General features: G+C 51.0%; 1 protein-coding gene across 1 annotated transcript in view; it reads left to right on the top strand.

Moving 5' to 3' along the window:
• The window catches only part of CHD8 (chromodomain helicase DNA binding protein 8), a 51,580-nt gene extending 34,171 nt beyond the window's left edge, over positions 1-17,409 (top strand). Inside the window, 15 exon segments of the mRNA XM_058823191.1 lie at positions 321-447; positions 982-1,071; positions 1,776-1,879; positions 3,005-3,119; positions 4,052-4,112; positions 4,238-4,292; positions 5,291-5,579; positions 6,337-6,545; positions 8,334-8,642; positions 10,958-11,127; positions 13,299-13,472; positions 15,578-15,679; positions 16,515-16,634; positions 16,729-16,767; positions 17,036-17,409. Of these exon segments, the coding sequence (XP_058679174.1) occupies positions 321-447; positions 982-1,071; positions 1,776-1,879; positions 3,005-3,119; positions 4,052-4,112; positions 4,238-4,292; positions 5,291-5,579; positions 6,337-6,545; positions 8,334-8,642; positions 10,958-11,127; positions 13,299-13,472; positions 15,578-15,679; positions 16,515-16,634; positions 16,729-16,767; positions 17,036-17,245 (2,174 nt within the window). The 3' untranslated portion in view covers positions 17,246-17,409.

Here is a 17,409-nt window from a genome sequence, read left to right as displayed (position 1 = left end):
AATGCCAGAAATTCCCCAAAATGGCCCTGAGTGAGCACTGAGCACTGAGTGACCACGGAGTGACCACAACCCCAAAAATACCCCAAAAAAATCCTAGGGAGCCCCAAAAAATATTAAAAAAATCCCAAAATGACCCTGAGTGACCACTGGGTGACCACTGAGTGACCACAACCTCAAAAGTCTCCCAGAAAATCCCCCAAAAAATCCCTAAAAACGGCCAAAAGATCTCAAAAAATGTCTAAAAAATCCTAAAAAAATCCAGACAAAAATGCCGAAGTTGCCCCAAAGCGCCCCAAAGTGACCCCGCCCCTCCCCCGCAGGGTCGCCGTCGCTGCCGCGGGGCCGCAAGGGCCGGAAGGCGCCGAAGCTTCCGGAAGGTTCCGCGGGGGCCGAGTGGCTGCTGCAGGACGAGGGGTACCGGAAACACCTGCGGCACCACTGCGGCAAGTGAGTCGCAGAAACGGGGAATTTGGGGATTTTGGGGCAGTTTGGGAATTATTTTGGATTTTTTTTTGCAATTTTTTTCCAATTTTTTGGGGGTTTTTTGATTTTTTGGGGGTTTTTTAGTGGGGTTTTCGGTTTTTTAATGGGGTTTGTGGTTTTGGGTTTATTTCTTGGGATTTTGGGTCATTCCCGTGGGTTCGGCGTACCAGAAACATCTCTGGCGAGCGAGTCTGAATTTATGGGACTTTTATGGATTTTTGTGGGATTTTTTTTGTTTTTTTTAAATTGGATTTTTGAGTTTTTTTATGGGATTTGCGGTTTTGGGTTTATTTCCCGGCATTTTGGGTCATTCCCGTGGGGTTTGGGGTACCAGAAACAGCTTTGCCGAGTGAGTCGGAATTTACGGGATTTTTTTTGATTTTTCTGGGATTTTTGGGGGTTTTTTCAAGGGTGTTTTCGGGGTTTTTGCGGGGCGCGTGGTTTTGGGTTCGTTTCCCGGGATTTTGGGTCACCCGCGCGTCCGCGTGTCCGTCCCAGGCTGCTGCTGCGCGTGCGCGCGCTGCATTTCCTGCGGCACGAGGTCATCGGCGAGCAGGCCGAGCGCGTCCTGGCCGGGGCCAGCGCCAGGTGAGGCAAACGGGGCGAAAAACGGCGATTTTGGGGCTGCGAGGGATCCGGGAGGATTTTGGGGGGTTTTGGGGGTTTTGGGGGGATTTTGGGGGGGTTTAAGGCACTTTTTGGGGGGTTTTTCGGAGGTTTGGGGCACAGGCGAGCCCCAGTTTTGGGGTAAATTCCGGGGATTTTGGGGCTTTTTGGGGAGTTTGGGGTTTTTGGGGTATTTATTGGGGGATTTTTTGGGTGGGTTTTTGGGGATTTTGGGGGGGATTTGGGGGTGATTTAGGGAACTCGATGGGGGATTTTTCGGAGGTTTGGGGCACAGGCGAGCCCCAGTTTTGGGGTAAATTCTGGGGATTTTGGGGAATTTGGGGTTTTTGGGGATTTTGGGGGGGATTTGGGGGTGATTTAGGGAACTCGATGGGGGATTTTTTGGAGGTTTGGGGCACAGGCGAGCCCCAGCTTTGGGGTAAATTCCGGGGATTTTGGGGTTTTTTGGGATTTAGGGGGGGTTGGGGTCTTTGCAGCTGAGGTGAGCCCCCGTTTTTTGGGGTGAAATCCGGGGATTTTGGGGCTTTTTGGGGGGTCCGGGGGGTTTGGGGGCAGTTTTGGGTTTCGGGGTGGATTTTTGGGGCCGTTCCCCCCGTTTTCAGGCGCCCGGTGCCGGGTTCTGCGTCTGTGACCCAAAGTTTGCGTTTCTCGCCCCGTTTCCGCAGCGACGTTCACATCCGGTTCCCGCTGCTGGAGCAGCCGGAGCCGCCCTCGGCCTGGTGGGACCCCGAGGCCGACAAATCCCTGCTCCTGGGGGTCTTCAAGCACGGTATCGGGGCTAAAAACGCCGATTTTGGGCAAATTGGGGCGTTGGCATTGGGGTCTGTGCTCCTGGGGGTCTTCAAGCACGGTATCGGGGCTAAAAACGCCGATTTTGGGCAAATTGGGGCGTTGGCATTGGGGTCTGTGCTCTCGGGGGGCTTCAAGCGCGGGATTGGGGCTAAAAATGTAAATTTTGGGCAAATTGGGATTGTGGGGTTATTTCAGTGTAATTTGGGTGTGTTTAAGGTTATTGTAACAGGGTTTTTCTCTATTAAATTGTTTTGGTTTTTTTTGCTAACAAATCCCATTTTTTGGGTTGTTTTGGGGTTTATTTTGGGTGTAACTTGAGGTTATTTTGGGGTTATTTCAGTGTAATTTGGGTGTATTTAATGCTATTTTTATGGTATTTTTTGCTATTTTATCTGATTTTTTTATTTATTTTTCTTTTGGGCTAAAAAATCGCATTTTTAGGGTTATTTTGGGATTTGTTTTGGGACTTACTTTGGGGTTATTTTGGGATTATTTCAGTGTAATTTGGGTGCATTTAAGGTTATTTTTATGGGACTTCTGGTATTTTTTTCCTCTTTTCTCACATTTTTTACTATTTCTTGTTAACCAATCCCATTTTTGGGTCACTTTTCCTGTTTTTGGGGGGCGGGAGTTACCGCAGCCCCGCCCTGGTCTTTGGGGTTATTTTGGGGTTACTTCAGTGGAATTTCGGTGTATTTAATGCTATTTTTATGGTATTTTTTGCTATTTTTATCTGATTTTTTTCTTTTTTTTTCTTTTGGGCTAAAAAATCCCATTTTTAGGGTTAGTTTGGGATTTGTTTTGGGACTTACTTTGGGGTTATTTCAGTGCAATTTGGGTGCATTTAAGGTTATTTTTATGGGACTTTTGGTATTTTTTTTCCTCTTTTCTCGCATATTTTACTATTTTTTGTTACCCGATCCCATTTTTGGGTCACTTTTCCTGTTTTTAGGGGGCAGCCCCCGCCCTGGCCTTTGGGGTTACTTTGGGGTTATTTGGGTGCATTCAGGGCTGTTTTAACGGGGGTTTTTGCTGCTTTCACCGATGTTTTTGCAGTTTTTCGTAACCAACCCCAATTTTGGGGCGATTTCTCTCGTTTCAGGGTACGAGCGGTACCACACGATGCGGGCGGACCCCGCCCTGTGTTTCCTGGCCCGGGCCGGGGGTCCCGATGCCGCGGCCGTGGCGGCCGAGCAGCGCCTGGAGGGGCCCGAGGGGTGAGCGGGGCCGGATCGGGGCGAAAGCGGCGGAAATTGGGAAAACTGGGGGGGTTCGGGGGGTTTGGGGGGTTTTGGGGAGATTTGAGGCGGTTTCAGTTTTGGGTTTTTTTTGTTTTTGGATTTGGGTTGTTTTGGGGGATTGTTGGGGATTTGAGGTGGTTTCGGGTGGTTTAGAGAGAATTTTGGAAATTTGAGCTGATTTTGGGTGGTTTTGGGGGGATTTTGGTAATCTGAGGCGGTTTAGAGAGAATTTTGGGGAGGTTTTAGGGGGGTTTAGGGAACTTAAAGTTTTTTGGTGGGGCTCGAGGTGGTTTTGGGGAATTATTGGGACGTTTGAGGTAACTTAGGTGGTTTTGGGGGCATTTTTTGGGGATTTGAGGCGGGTTTGGGGGGATTTAGGGAAATTGAGGAGTTTGAGGTGACTTTGGGGGAGTTTTGGGGTTTAGGAGCGGTTTTTGGGCTGATTTTGGGTGGGTTTTTCAGGGATTTTTGGGCGGTTTTTGGGCTGATTTTGGGTGGGTTTTTCAGGGATTTTTGGGCGGTTTTTGGGCTGATTTTGGGTGGGTTTTTCAGGGATTTTTGGGCGGTTTTGGGGCTGATTTTGGGTGGGTTTTTGGGGGATTTCTGGGCATTTTGGGGCTGATTTTGGGTGGGTTTTTGGGGGATTTTTGGGTGTTTTTGGGGAGCTTTGTGCCCCTTTGGTCGGTGTGGGATTTTCGGCGTTCCCGCCCCCCCAGAGCCCCCGAATTGGGGTTTTTGCCCCCCGAGGCGCCGCTGATGACCCAGCCATGCTAATACCGACCGGCCCCGGCCGGGCTGAGTGCAGCTCCGGGCTGAGGCGCCCCCGGCCCCGCTCTGGGCTCAGTTCCCCCCGTTTTGGGTCTCTGGGGGCTTTGGGGTGAATTCAGGCAATTTTGGGGTCCCCCCAGGGCCGACTTGGACAAAGACCCCGAGGACCCCGAGTACAAACCCCTGCAAGGAGGAGAGGAGGTGAAAAACCCCAAATTTCCCCCAAATTCCCCAGATTTGGGGTTTTCGCCCCAAAATCCTCAGCCCCCCCCCCCATCCGGGTTTTGGGGGGTCTGGGGGCTCTGGTGACCCCGTGACCCCCCCAGAGCGACCCCCTGGCCGGGCTGGACGAGGAGATCTCGGTGGTGGACGGCGACGAAGGTAAGGGGGCCCAAAACGCCCCGAAATTCGCCCAAAATTCACCCAGATCCCTCAAAATCCCCCAAAGCCCTTTGGGGTTCCCGGAATCTGCAAAAACTCCCTCAGAATTGCGTCAAGGTCCTGGAGTTCACTGAAATCGTCACAAATCGCCCCAAATTCCGGCCTGAGGGACCCGGGCTTTGCGCAGGCACCGCAAAATGCCCCAAATTCCCCAGAATCCCCCCAAAATTCCCATTGCTCGCCGCAATTCCCCATAAAATTTCCCAAACCCCCGGGAATTCTTCCACGGGATCTCGAAAGTGACCCCAAAGATCCCAAATCCCCCAAACTGACCCCAAAGACTCAGAGTGACCCCAGATCTCCCCAAAATCACCCCAAGTGTTCCCAAATCCCCCCAAAGTGACCCCAGATATGTGGAGACCGCCCCAAACTGACCCTGTGTGACCCCAAATTCCCTCAAACTCACCCCAAATCCCTTTAAACTGACCCCAAACCATTCGCAAATCCCCTTGCAGTGACCCCAAATCCCCCAAATTGACCCTAAATTCCCCAAACTGACCCCAAATCCCCCCAGACTGACCCCAAATCTCCCCAGATTCACCCCGGATCCCCCCAGATTCGCCCCAAATCCCCCCAGACCGACCCCAAATCCCCCCAAACTGACCCCAAATCCCCCAAATTGACCCCAAATCCCCCCAAACTGACCCCAAACCCCCCAGATTCACCCCAAACCCCCCAAACTGACCCCAGACCCCCCAAACTGACCCCAAATGCCCCAAATTCACCCCAAATCCCCCCAGACCGACCCCAAATCCCCCCAGACCGACCCCAAATCCCCCAAACTGACCCCAAATCCCCCCAGACCGACCCCAAATCCCCCCAGACTGACTCCAAATCCCCCCAGACTGACCCCAAATCCCCCCAGATTCACCCCAAATCCCCCAGATTCACCCCAAATCCCCCAGATTCACCCCAAATCCCTTTTCTGCCCCTCTCAGGCTCAGCATCCTCCTCCTCGTGCTCCTCCTCCTCCTCCTCCTCCTCGTCGTCCCCGTGGCCCTCGGGCGCCGCTCTGACCGCGCGCTTCCGCCGCCTGCTGGGGGCGCTGCAGCGGGGCCGGGAGCCGCCCCCGGAGCCCCCCCGGGACCCCCAGACCCAAAACAGCGCCCCCGAGAGGGGCAACAGCGCAGAGAGGGGCAACAACGGCACCGAGAGGGGCAACAGCGGCACCGAGCGGCGGCGGCAGCGGCGCGGCCACGACCCCGCGCGCCGGGACAAACTGCAGCGGTAAAATCGGGATCTGGGGGCAAAACGGGCGCTCTGGGGGCGTCGGGAGGGGCAGAAACGGCTCGGGCGGCCTCGGAAACCCCCCGGGGGGAGATCTGGGGGTGGTTTCGGGGCTTTTTGTGGGGTTTTTGAGCGTTTCTCGCCGGTCGTTCTGCTGGGTTTTGCCGGTTTTTTTCCCCTTTTTTTCGCTGTTTTTCCCCAGTTTCTGCCTTTTTCTCCCCGTTTCTCAGCCGGATGCAGCAGAGCAGGGCTGAGTTTCTGTGTCTGCTCTCACGTTTTGGGTGGTTTGTCTCCGTTTTTTCCCCGTTTTCCCACATTTTTCTCCATTTTTTTTTCAGTTTTTCACCATTTTTCCCCAAATTTTCCCGTTTTTTCCCTTTCTCTCCCCATTTCCCAGCTGGACCTGGCGGGAGCAGGCCAAGTTCCTGTTTGTGCCCTCGTATTTGGGGTGGTTTTAGGGTGTTTTTCTACAGTTTTTTGCCGCTCTTTGACCGATTTTTGTCATTTTTCCACCGTTTTTCCCTGTTTTTTCACCGTTTTCTCCCATTTTCTCCCGCTGCAGCTGGACCCGGCAGGAGCAGGCCGATTTCCTGCGCGTGGCCTCCTCGTTCGGGGTCGTTTGGGGCGGTTTTGGTTATTTCTGGATGTTTTTCCTCTGTCGTTTCATCGATTTTCGCCGTTCTTTCACCGATTTTCGCCGTTTTTTCCCTGTTTTTTCCCGTTTTTTCACCGATTTCTCCCGTTTTCCCCGCTGCAGCTGGACGCGGCGGGAGCAGGCCGACTTCCTGCGCGTGGCCTCGTCGTTCGGCGTGGAGCTGGAGCCGGGCTCGGGGCGGTTCCGCTGGCGCCGGTTCCGCGCGCTGGCCGGGCTGCAGCGGCGCTCGGACGAGGAGCTGACGCGCTTCTACCACGGCTTCGTGGCCATGTGCCGCCAGGTGTGCCGCCTGCCGCCCGCCCCCGGAGACGGTAATGATGGGCTCACTTCCTGAGATTTTGGGCACTTTTGGGCAATTTTGCGGCGTTTTGGGGGATTTGACTCAAAATCGGGAGGTTTGTACCCAAATCCAGGGCTCGGAACCCAAAATCGGGAGGTTTAGGTGCTCCCTGCCGCCTGTCCCAGAGACCCCATTTTGTCCTGCTTTTAACCCATTTTGTCCTGCTTTTAACCCATTTTGTCCTGCTTTTAACCCATTTTTTCCCATACTCCGTCTGTTTCAGTGCCACCACGTTTTAACCCTTTCAGTGCTGCGTTTACCCCACTTTCAGCCCATTTGCTGCCATTTTAATGCCTCTTCTTACTCCGTTTTAAACCCATTCTTACTCCATTTTTGCTCCACTTTTTTACCAATTTCTACCCTATTTTTAACCCTTTACCCCATTTTTATCCCATTTTTTACCTATTTTTGCTCATTTTTTCCGTGTTTCTAACCCATTTTTACTCCATTTTTTACTCCATTTTTACTCCATTTTTCTCCCTTTTTTGCCTTTTTTCCTCCATTTTTAACGATTTTTACACAGTTTTTTACCTGTTTTGATCCTGGTTTTCCCCCATTTTTACCCTATTTTTAGCCGAATTTTACTCCATTTTTAACCCATTTTTACCCTGTTTTTTACTCCATTTCTAACCCATTTTTACTGCATTTTGTACCAATTTTTAACCCATTTTTCCCCCATTTTTAACCTGTTTTTACTCCATTCTTACCCAATTTTTAACCCATTTTAATCCGATTTGTATCTGATTTTTACTCCATTTTTACTCCATTTTTTGCCTCACTCCCTCTGTTTCAGTGCCGCTGTATTTAACCCTTTCTATCCCATATGTAACCCTTTCAGTGCCATATATATGTGTATATATATATATATATTCCATACTTTACCCTTTCTATCCCGTATGTAACCCTTTCAGTGCCATATATATGTGTATATATATATATATATTCCATACTTTACCCTTTCTATTCCATATTTAACCCTTTCAGTGCCATATATATGTGTGTATATATATATATACACCTATCCCATACTGAACCCTTTCTATCCCATATGTAACCCTTTCAGTACCATGTATATGTGTGTGTATATATATATATATATCCCGTACTGAACCCTTTCCATCCCGTATGTAACCCTTTCAGTGCCATATATATATGTGTGTGTGTATATATATATATATATATATATCCTGTACTGAACCCTTTCCATCCCGTATGTAACCCTTTCAGTGCCATATATATATGTGTGTATATATATATATATATATATCCGATACTGAACCCTTTCCATGCCGTACGTAACCCTTTCAGTGCCATATATATATGTGTGTATATATATATATATATATATCCCGTACTGAACCCTTTCCATGCCGTACGTAACCCTTTCAGTGCCATATATATATATGTGTGTGTGTATATATATATATATCTCTCCCCCGTACTGAACCCTTTCCATCCCGTGCGTGACCCTTTGGGTGCCATATATATATATATATATCTCTCCCCCGTACTGAACCCTCTCCATCCCGTGCGTGACCCTTTGGGTGCCGTATATATATATATATATCTCTCCCCCGTACTGAACCCTTTCCATCCCGTGCGTGACCCTTTGGGTGCCGTATATATATATATATATCTCTCCCCCGTACTGAACCCTCTCCATCCCGTGCGTGACCCTTTGGGTGCCGCGCCCGCCCCGTTTCCCGCCCGTTTCCAGCCGTTTCAAGGCCGCTTTTCTCTCCCCGTTTCTGTCCCGCAGTGCCGGCGCCGCTGTCCCCTGCGCCGCTGGCCGTGTCGCCGGCGCTGGCGCTGCGCTGCCTGCGGCGGCTGTCGCTGCTGCGCTGCCTGCGGGAGCGCGTGCTGCCGCACCCGGCGCTGGGCGCGCTGCTGGCGCGGCTGCCCCCGCCCGGCGCGCTGCTGCCGCCCTGGTGGCTGCCGGGCGCGCACGACGCGGCGCTGCTGCGGGCGGCGGCGCGGCACGGCCTGCGCGGGGCGCTGCTGCGCGGGGGCATCGCCGCGGGGAGCGCGGAGCGCGGAGGGGACAGCGAGGAGGACGAGGAGGAGGAAGGTGGGTTGGGGGGGGAGATGGGGGGTGGAATTCGGGGGGAAATGGGGATTTTGGGGTGTGAAATTTGGGGGGGAAATAGGGGGTTTGGGGTCTGAAATCTGGGGGAGAATGGATTCTGAAATTTGGGGGGAAATGGGGATTTTGGGGTGTGAAATTTGGGGGGGAAATAGGGGGTTTGGGGTCTGAAATCTGGGGGAGAATGGATTCTGAAATTTGGGGGGAAATGGGGATTTTGGGGTGTGAAATTTGGGGGGGAAATAGGGGGTTTGGGGTCTGAAATCTGGGGGAGAATGGATTCTGAAATTTGGGGGGAAATGGGGATTTTGGGGTGTGAAATTTGGGGGTGAAATAGGGGGTTTGGGGTCTGAAATCTGGGGGAGAATGGATTCTGAAATTTGGGGGGAAATGGGGATTTTGGGGTGTGAAATTTGGGGGTGAAATAGGGGGTTTGGGGTCTGAAATCTGGGCGAGAATGGATTCTGAAATTTGGGGGAAAATGGGGATTTTGGGGTATGAAGTTTCGGGGTGAAATAGGGGGTTTGGGGTCTGAAATCTGGGCGAGAATGGATTCTGAAATTTGGGGGGAAATGGGGATTTTGGGGTGTGAAATTTGGGGGTGAAATAGGGGGTTTGGGGTCTGAAATCTGGGCGAAAATGGATTCTGAAATTTGGGGGAAAATGGGGATTTTGGGGTGTGAAGTTTGGGGGTGAAATAGGGGGTTTGGGGTCTGAAATCTGGGCGAGAATGGATTCTGAAATTTGGGGGGAAATGGGGCTTTTGGGGTGTGAAGTTTGGGGGTGAAATAGGGGGTTTGGGGTCTGAAATCTGGGTGAGAATGGATTCTGAAATTTGGGGGGAAACGGGGTTTTTGGGGTATGAAATTTGGGGGTGAAATAGGGGGTTTGGGGTCTCAGTTTGGGGGGGGAAAGGGGAGGAAAGGGTTCCTAAATTTGGGGGGCAAAAGGGGGGAAAAAGGATCACAAGTTGGGGGGGAAAGGGTTAAATTTTGGGGGACAAGGACAGGGATAAGGGGGGGAGGAGGAGGAGCCAGGATGGAGGGGAGGAGGAGGAGGAAGGTGGGTTTGGGGAGAAAATGGTGGGGTTTGGGGTCCTGAAATTTGGGGGAAAATGGTGGGTTTTGGGGTCCTGAAATTTGGGGGAAAATGGGGGTTTGGGGTCCTGAAATACGGGGGTGAAATAGGGGGTTTGGGGTCCTGAAATCTGGGGGAGAATGGGGGCATTGGGATCTGAAATTTGGGGGGAAATGGGGTTTTGGGGGTGATGAAATTTGGGGGAAAATGGGATTTTGGAAGTCTGAAATTTGGGGTTAAAGGGGATCCCAAACTTGGGGGAAAATGGGGTTTGGGGATGTTGAAATCTGGGGGAAAATGGAGGTTTGGGAGTCCTGAAATTTGGGTGGAAAATGGAGTTTTTGGGGTCCTGAAATTTGGGGGGAAGTGGGGGTTTGGGGGTACAAAATTTGGGGGGACAGGGGGAGTTTTGGGGTCTGAAATCTAGGGGGAAAATTGAGTTTTGGGGGTCTGAAATTTTGGTGAAAAAGGGGGGGTTTGGGGCTCTGAAATTTGGGGTTAAAGGAATCCTGAAAGTTGCGGGGAAAGGGAGTTTGGGGGATCCTGAAATCTGGGGAAAAAGGAGATCTCAAAATTGGGAAGAAAAGTGGGAAAAAGGGATCCCAAACTTGGGGTGAAAAGGGGGAAAAGGAAATCCCAAATCCGGGGGAAAAGCAGGTTTAGGGGTCCTGAAATTTAGGGGGAAAATGGGGGAAGAGGGGATACAAAACTTGGGGGCAAAAGGGAGATTTAGAGCTCTGAAATTTGAGGGGAAAGTAGGGGAAAGGGGGATCCTTAATTTGGGGGAAAAAGGGTCCTGAAATACGGGGGTCAAGGGATCCTAAAATTTGGGGAGAAATGGGGGGTTTGGGGCGTCTGGATTTGGGAGCAGAGTGGGAGTTTGGGGGTCGGAAATTTGGGGGGAAAAGGGGGTCCCAAAAGCGGGGGGAAAAGGGGGTTTGGGAGCCCTGAAATTTGGGTGGAAAATGGGGAGCGAGGGGGTCTGAATTTGGGGGGAAAAGGGGGGAAAAGGGGATCCCAGATTTGGGGCAAAAGGGGACCCCAAATCTTTGGAATTTTATAGGGAATTTGTGGCGGAAAAATGGGAACAATAAGCCCAAATTTGGGGCTGGAAAGGGGGAAAGAGCCCTCAAACTTCTGGGAAATTGGGGGGAAACCCTGAATTCGGGAAGGGGGGGAGTTTTGGGGTGACTTTCAGCGTTTTGGGGTCTCCCTTGGCACAGGCCCGGAGCCGCTGGGGGCCGAGGACGAGGATGAGGAGGACGAGGAGGGGGAGGGGGAGGACGAGGATTCCCCTCCCCCCTCGGGCGAGGGCGGCTCCCCCAAAGCGCCCCTCCCCCACGCCACGCCCACCGCGGGGGCGGGGCCCCAAAATCTCCTCTATTGGCCCAAGGTAAAGGAACAAAAAAAATCCATTAAAATCCTAAAACCTCAAAAAAAAAACCCTTCAAAAATCACCCCAATGACCCCCAAAACAACCCACAAAAAACCACCCAAATACCCCCAAAAAATCTCTGAGAAACCCCAAAAAAAACCCCCCAAAAAACCTCCAAAACCACCCAAATACCCCCAAAAAATCCCTGAGAAACCCCCAAAAACACCCCCAAAAAAACCTCCAAAAACACCCAAATAACCCCCAAAAAAATCCCCAATAAACCCTAAAAAGCATCCCAAAAAACTTAAAAAAAACCCCACCTTTAAAAACATCCAGATGCCTCCTGAAAAACCCCCAAAAACCCAGAAAAAAACCCCAAATCACCAAATACCCCCCAAAAACCCCCAAATGCCCCTAAACCCCCAAATATTTGCAAAACCCCCGCAAAAAACCCAACTACTCCCAAAAACCCCTAAATTCTCTGTAATCCTAAAATGGAAACAAAATTCCATAAAAAATCCCCAAAAAAGCCTGAAAAAACCTAAAAAACCCAAAAGCCTCAGGAGCCCCAAAAGACTAAAACAAAATCCTCAAAAAAACCCCTAGAAAACCCCCAGAAAACCCTAAAATTTGCCCAGATAACTAAAAAAGAAACCTCCTAAAAATCCAGTGTACCCCAAACCCCAAAAAAAACGCAACAAATCCTAGAAAACCCCCAAAATATCCCCCCAAAATTGCTAAGAAACCTCAAAAAACCCCTAAAAACCCCAACCCCCTACGAAAAGACCTCGTAAACCTCAAAAGCCCCCAAAAAAACCCAAACCCTAAAAAGCACTATAAAAATCCTAGAAAAACCCTAAAAAAATCCTCCCAAAAAACCTATTTTACCCCACAAAGCCCCTGAAAACCCCAATAATCCCCCCTAAAAATTTCAGGAAACCCTAAAAACCCCAAAACTGCAAAAAACCCTAAAAGCCACTAAAAAAACCTGGAAAATCTCCCAAGAATCCCCAAAAAGCTCCTAAGAAACCTCAAAAAGCTCAAAAAGAACCCCTCGAAAATCCTAAGAATCCTCAAAAAGCCACAAAGAAACCCCAGAAATCCCAAAAAAACCCCAAAACCAATATTAACCATATAAAGCTCCAAATAGCCCCCTAAAAAAAACCAAAAATCCGCAAAACACCCAAACACCCCTCAAAAAGCCCTAAAGCCCCAAATACTCTCCAAAAATAACCCTAAACCCCCCCAGAAATTCAAAAAAACCCTCAAAAACAAAAAAATGCCCCAAAGATTTCCAAATGATCCCTAGAAAAAACCCCAAAAACCCTAAATAAACCCAAATGCTCCCTCCAAAAAAAACCCCAACACTCCCCAAAAAACCCAAGGAACCCCAAATACCCTCCAAAAAACGCCGAGAAATAAAAAAAAACATATAAAGCTCAAAATAACTCTCCAAAAAAACCCCAAAACATCCCCCCAAAAATCCCCCCCCAAAAAAATCAAATATCCTCCAAAGAAAACCAGAAATAAAAACCATATAAAACTCAAAATAACCCCCAACCCCCTCCCCCCAAAAATGCCCCAAAAAAACCCCAAATACCCTCCAAAAAAGCCCAAAAATAAAATCCATATAAAACTCGAAATAACCCCCAAAAATCCCCCCAAACACCCCAAACGCCCACCCCAAAAAAACCCCAAATACCCTCCAAAAAAGCCCAAAAATAAAAAGCATATAAAACTCAAAATAACCCCCAAAAATCCCCCCAAACAGCCCCCCTCAAAAATGCCCCAAAAAAAACATCAAATACCCTCCAAAAAAGACCAAAAATAAAAACTATATAAAACGCGAAATAACCCCCGAAAATCCCCCCAAAAATGCCCCCCAAAAAACCCAAATACCCTCCAAAAAAGCCCAAGAATAAAAACCATATAAAACTCGAAATAACCCCCAAAAATGCCCCAAAAAAACCCCAGATACCCTCCAAAAAAGCCCAAAAATAAAATCCACGTAAAACTCGAAATAATCCCCAAAAATGCCCCCAAAACACCCCAAACACCCTCCCCCAGAAAACCCCAAAGGCTCCCCCAAAAACCCCCCGCAAACGCCCCACCCAACGAGCCCTCGAGGGCCCCGAGCCGGGGTCCCGCGGCGCCGATTGATTTTCCCCAACGCCGCGTTGCGGCCGCAGGAGCGGGCGCTCATCCGCCGCCTGGACCTCATCTGCCGCGCCGTGCTGGCCGCGGGGGAGGGGCCGCCCCCCGAGGGGCTCCCCGAGCCCGCCCCGGCCCCGCCCGGCCCCGCCCCCCCGGCCCCGCCCCGCGGCCGCCACCCGGACAAGGAGTTCACCGTGCAGATCAAGGACGTGAGTGGCGCGCCCGCGTTTGGGGCTTTTCACCCCAAAATCCCGTCCCTGCGACCGACCCCCACACTCGGTGCTTTTCACCCCAAAGTCCCATCCCTGCGACCGACCCCCAGACACAGTGCTTTTCACCCCAAAATCCCGTCCCCGCGACCGACCCCCAGACACGGTGCTTTTCACCCCAAAGTCCCGTCCCTGCGACCGACCCCCAGACACGGTGCTTTTCACCCCAAAATCCCGTCCCTGCGACCGACCCCCAGACACAGTGCTTTTCACCCCAAAATCCCGTCCCTGCGACCGACCCCCAAAATCCCATCCCTGCGACCGACCCCCAGACACAGTGCTTTTCACCCCAAAATCCCGTCCCCGCGACCGACCCCTACACCCGGTGCTTTTCACCCCAAAATCCCGTCCCTGCGACCGACCCCCAGACACGGTGCTTTTCACCCCAAAATCCCGTCCCCGCGACCGACCCCCAGACACGGTGCTTTTCACCCCAAAATCCCGTCCCCGCGACCGACCCCCACACTCGGTGCTTTTCACCCCAAAATCCCATCCCTGCGACCGACCCCCAGACACGGTGCTTTTCACCCCAAAATCCCATCCCTGCGACCGACCCCCAGACACGGTGCTTTTCACCCCAAAATCCCATCCCTGCGACCGACCCCCAGACACGGTGCTTTTCACCCCAAATTTGGGGGTTTTCGCCCCAAAATCCTGTCCTCGTGAAGTTCTCGGTGCTTTACCCCAAACGCGGCACTTTTCACCCCAAATCCGGGGTTTTTCACCCCAGATGTGGCGTTTTTCACCCCAAAATTCCATCCCTGTGAAGTTCTCGGTGGTTTACCCAAACACGGTGTTTTTCACCCCAAAATCCTGTCCCTGTTATACCCTTGGCACTTTACCCAAACGCCCAAATCGGGAGCTTTTCACCCCAAAGTCCCATCCCTGTCATTCCTTGGTGCTTTACCCACACCCCCAAATCCGGGGTTTTCACCCCAAAGTCCCATCCCTGTTCATTCCTTGGTGCTTTACCCACACCCCCAAATCTGGGGTTTTTCACCCCAAAATCCCATCCCTGTTCATTCCTCGGCGCTTTCCCCAAACCCCCAGATCTGGGGTTTTTCACCCCAAAATCCCATCCCTGTTAAACCTTCATCTTTTTCCCCAAATCCCCTGGGATTCCCCTCACAATTTTCTTACCTTTGTCTTTCACGCGATTCCTTCCCCTCACGATTTTCCGGCCTGTCCTCCATCTTGTGACGCCGTCCCCTCACGGTTTTCCCGCCTTTTTCTGTCACGTGACCCTGTCCCCTCATGATTTTCCCGCCTTTTCCCCCATTTTGTGATCCTGTTCCCCTCATGATTTTTCCACTTTTTCCCCTCACGATTTTTCCACTTTTTCCCTCAGTTTTTCCACATTTTCCCTCACGATTTTACCACTTTTTCTCCTCACAATTTTCTTACCTTTTCCCCTCACAATTTTACCGCCTTTTCCTCCGTTTTGTGACCCCATCCCCTCACGATTTTTCCACCTTTTCCCCTCACGGTTTTCTCGCCTTTTCCCCTCACGATTTTCCCTCCTTTTCCTCCATTTTGTGTCCCCCATCCCCTCACGATTTTCCCACCTTTTCATTCACAATTTTCCCGCCTTTTCCTCCATTTTGTGACCCCTTCCCCTCACGACTTTCCTGCCTTTTTCTCCATTTTGTGACTGCATCCCCTCACAATTTTCCCACCTTTTTTCCCTCACAATTTCCCCACTTTTCCTCCATTTTGTGACACCGTCCCCTCACAGTTTTCCTGCTTTTCCCCTCACGATTTTCCCACCTTTTCCTTCACGATTTTCCCACCTTTTCCTCTAATGATTTTTCTGCCTTTTCCTCCAATTTGTGATCCTGTCTCCTCATGATTCTCCCACCTTTTCCCCTCACGATTTTCCCACCTTTTCCCCTCACGATTTTCCCAACTTTTCCCTACCAATTTTCTCCACCTTCTCCCTCATAATTTTCCCACCTTTTCCCTCACGGTTTTCCCACCTTTCCCCTCACAATTTTCCCGTCTTTTCCTCCATTTTGTGACCCTTTCCCCTCACGATTCCCCCGCAGGAGGAAGGGCTCAAATTGACCTTCCAGAAACATCGGCTGGGGCCCAATGGGGCACAACGGGCGCCCAACCCTCCCAAGAAAAACAGCAAGAAACTGGTGGAGGTAAGGGGATTTTTTGGGGTGAAAAACCCCAGTTTTGGGAGCTTCAGGGCACTGCGGAATTTTTGGGGCGTTTGGGTTTCCCTGAGCTCAAATTTATCAACAGGTTTTGGGGAAAAACTGAAAAATATTGGGATTTTTTTGTTACGTTTTAGGGTTAGTGACAGAATTTGGGAGTTTCCAGTCAGGTTTTTGGGGGTTTTCCCCAAATTTGGGTGTTTCTCGTAATATTTTTGGGTTGTTTCAGGGTTTTGTGCCCAAATTTGGGGTTTCCCACCAATATTTAGGTATTTCCTGTCAAGTTTTTGAGGTTTTTTTGGGGTTCATGCCAAAATTAGGAAGTCTTCCCTCAGATTTTGGGTTGGTTTTGGGTTTGTGCCCAGATTTTCCTGCTTCCAATCAGATCTTGGGGTTTCCCACAAAATTTAAGCATTTTCTATCAGACTGGGTTTTCTCAGGGTTTTGGGCCCAAATTTGGGTGTTTTCCACCCAGATTTGGGTATTGCTCATCAGAATTCGGGTTTCCCACCTAAATTTGGGTGTTTCCCATCAGACTTTGAAGTTTCCTACCCAAATGTGGGGCTTTTCCATCAGGTTTTGGGTTTCTCACCCAAATTTGGGCATTTCCTGCTGGATTTTTAAAATATTTTGGAGCTTTTTACCCAAATTTGGGAGTGGGAGTTTTTTAGGAGCCCCTGAGGGGTTAAGAGCATTGAAACCCTCCCAGAATTTGGGGTGCTGCCATTTTTACCCAAAATTTGGGTGGTTTTGTGCCACAGTTTGGGTTTTTTCCCTGATTTTTGGTGCTTTTTCCCAAAATCCCCATTTTTCCCCCCAGCTGGAGCTGCGGTGCCTCGAGGGGCTCCGGGACCCCCCAGGAGACCCCGAGGGCACCATGGGGGCCCCTCCCCCCCACCGCGGAGACAACCCCGAATTCGGGGACCCCCGGCTGCACCCGGTGAGCCCCAAAATCCCCGGAATTCACCCCAAAATGGTGGATTACCCCAAACCCTCCCGAATTCACCCCAAATGTTCTTCTCACCCCCCTTCAGTTCATGGAGCAGCGGCGGGAAAAGTGGCACCGGAAAAAGGTAATTTGAGAATGGCCAAAATTCACAAAAATGGCCAAAAATGGGGATGGGGGCGGGGCCAGAGCTCCCTCCTGTCATTTAGGGGGTCCTGGCTCCTCCCACTCCTTCAGTGGGTGGGGCATGCTTAAAAATTCAGGGTTATTAAAAATAATTTTGGGACACTTTTAAGTGTTTTATGTTTTTTTTATGAATGTGAAGGTGTGGCTTTGCCTGGCCCCACCCATTTAAGCCCCACCCCCTCATAAATAATTTTCTCCTTCTTTTCCAGTTCATCCCCTCCCCCCCCTCAGGTTTGGACCTTTCCAAGATGGTGGCGTTGATGGGGGGCGGAGCCAGCGGCACAGGGGGCGTGGCCTCTCCCTCCTTAGCCCCGCCCCCGCGCTTCCGGCCGGAAGCAGAAGAGGAAGCGGAAGCAGGAAGTGGCTGCTGCCCCCTGCTGGCCGACCCCATGCTGCCGCCCACTTCCGACTCGGATTAAGCCCCGCCCCTTCTGCTGGGGCCACGCCCCCCTCCCCATATTTATATAAATATGTAAAATGTCTCTGTGTCATAGGGGGGCAGGGCGGGGGGCGGGGCTGAGCGGGGCGGGGCTGAGTGGGGCGGGGTCAGTGTGGGCAGGGCCAGTGGGATGGGAGGGGCCTG

This window comes from Ammospiza caudacuta, chromosome 39, assembly GCF_027887145.1.
Source record: "Ammospiza caudacuta isolate bAmmCau1 chromosome 39, bAmmCau1.pri, whole genome shotgun sequence".
Lineage (NCBI taxonomy): Eukaryota > Metazoa > Chordata > Aves > Passeriformes > Passerellidae > Ammospiza > Ammospiza caudacuta.
The sequence above is the reverse complement of the archived record's forward strand: the minus strand, read 5'-3'. Positions and strand labels throughout refer to the sequence as shown.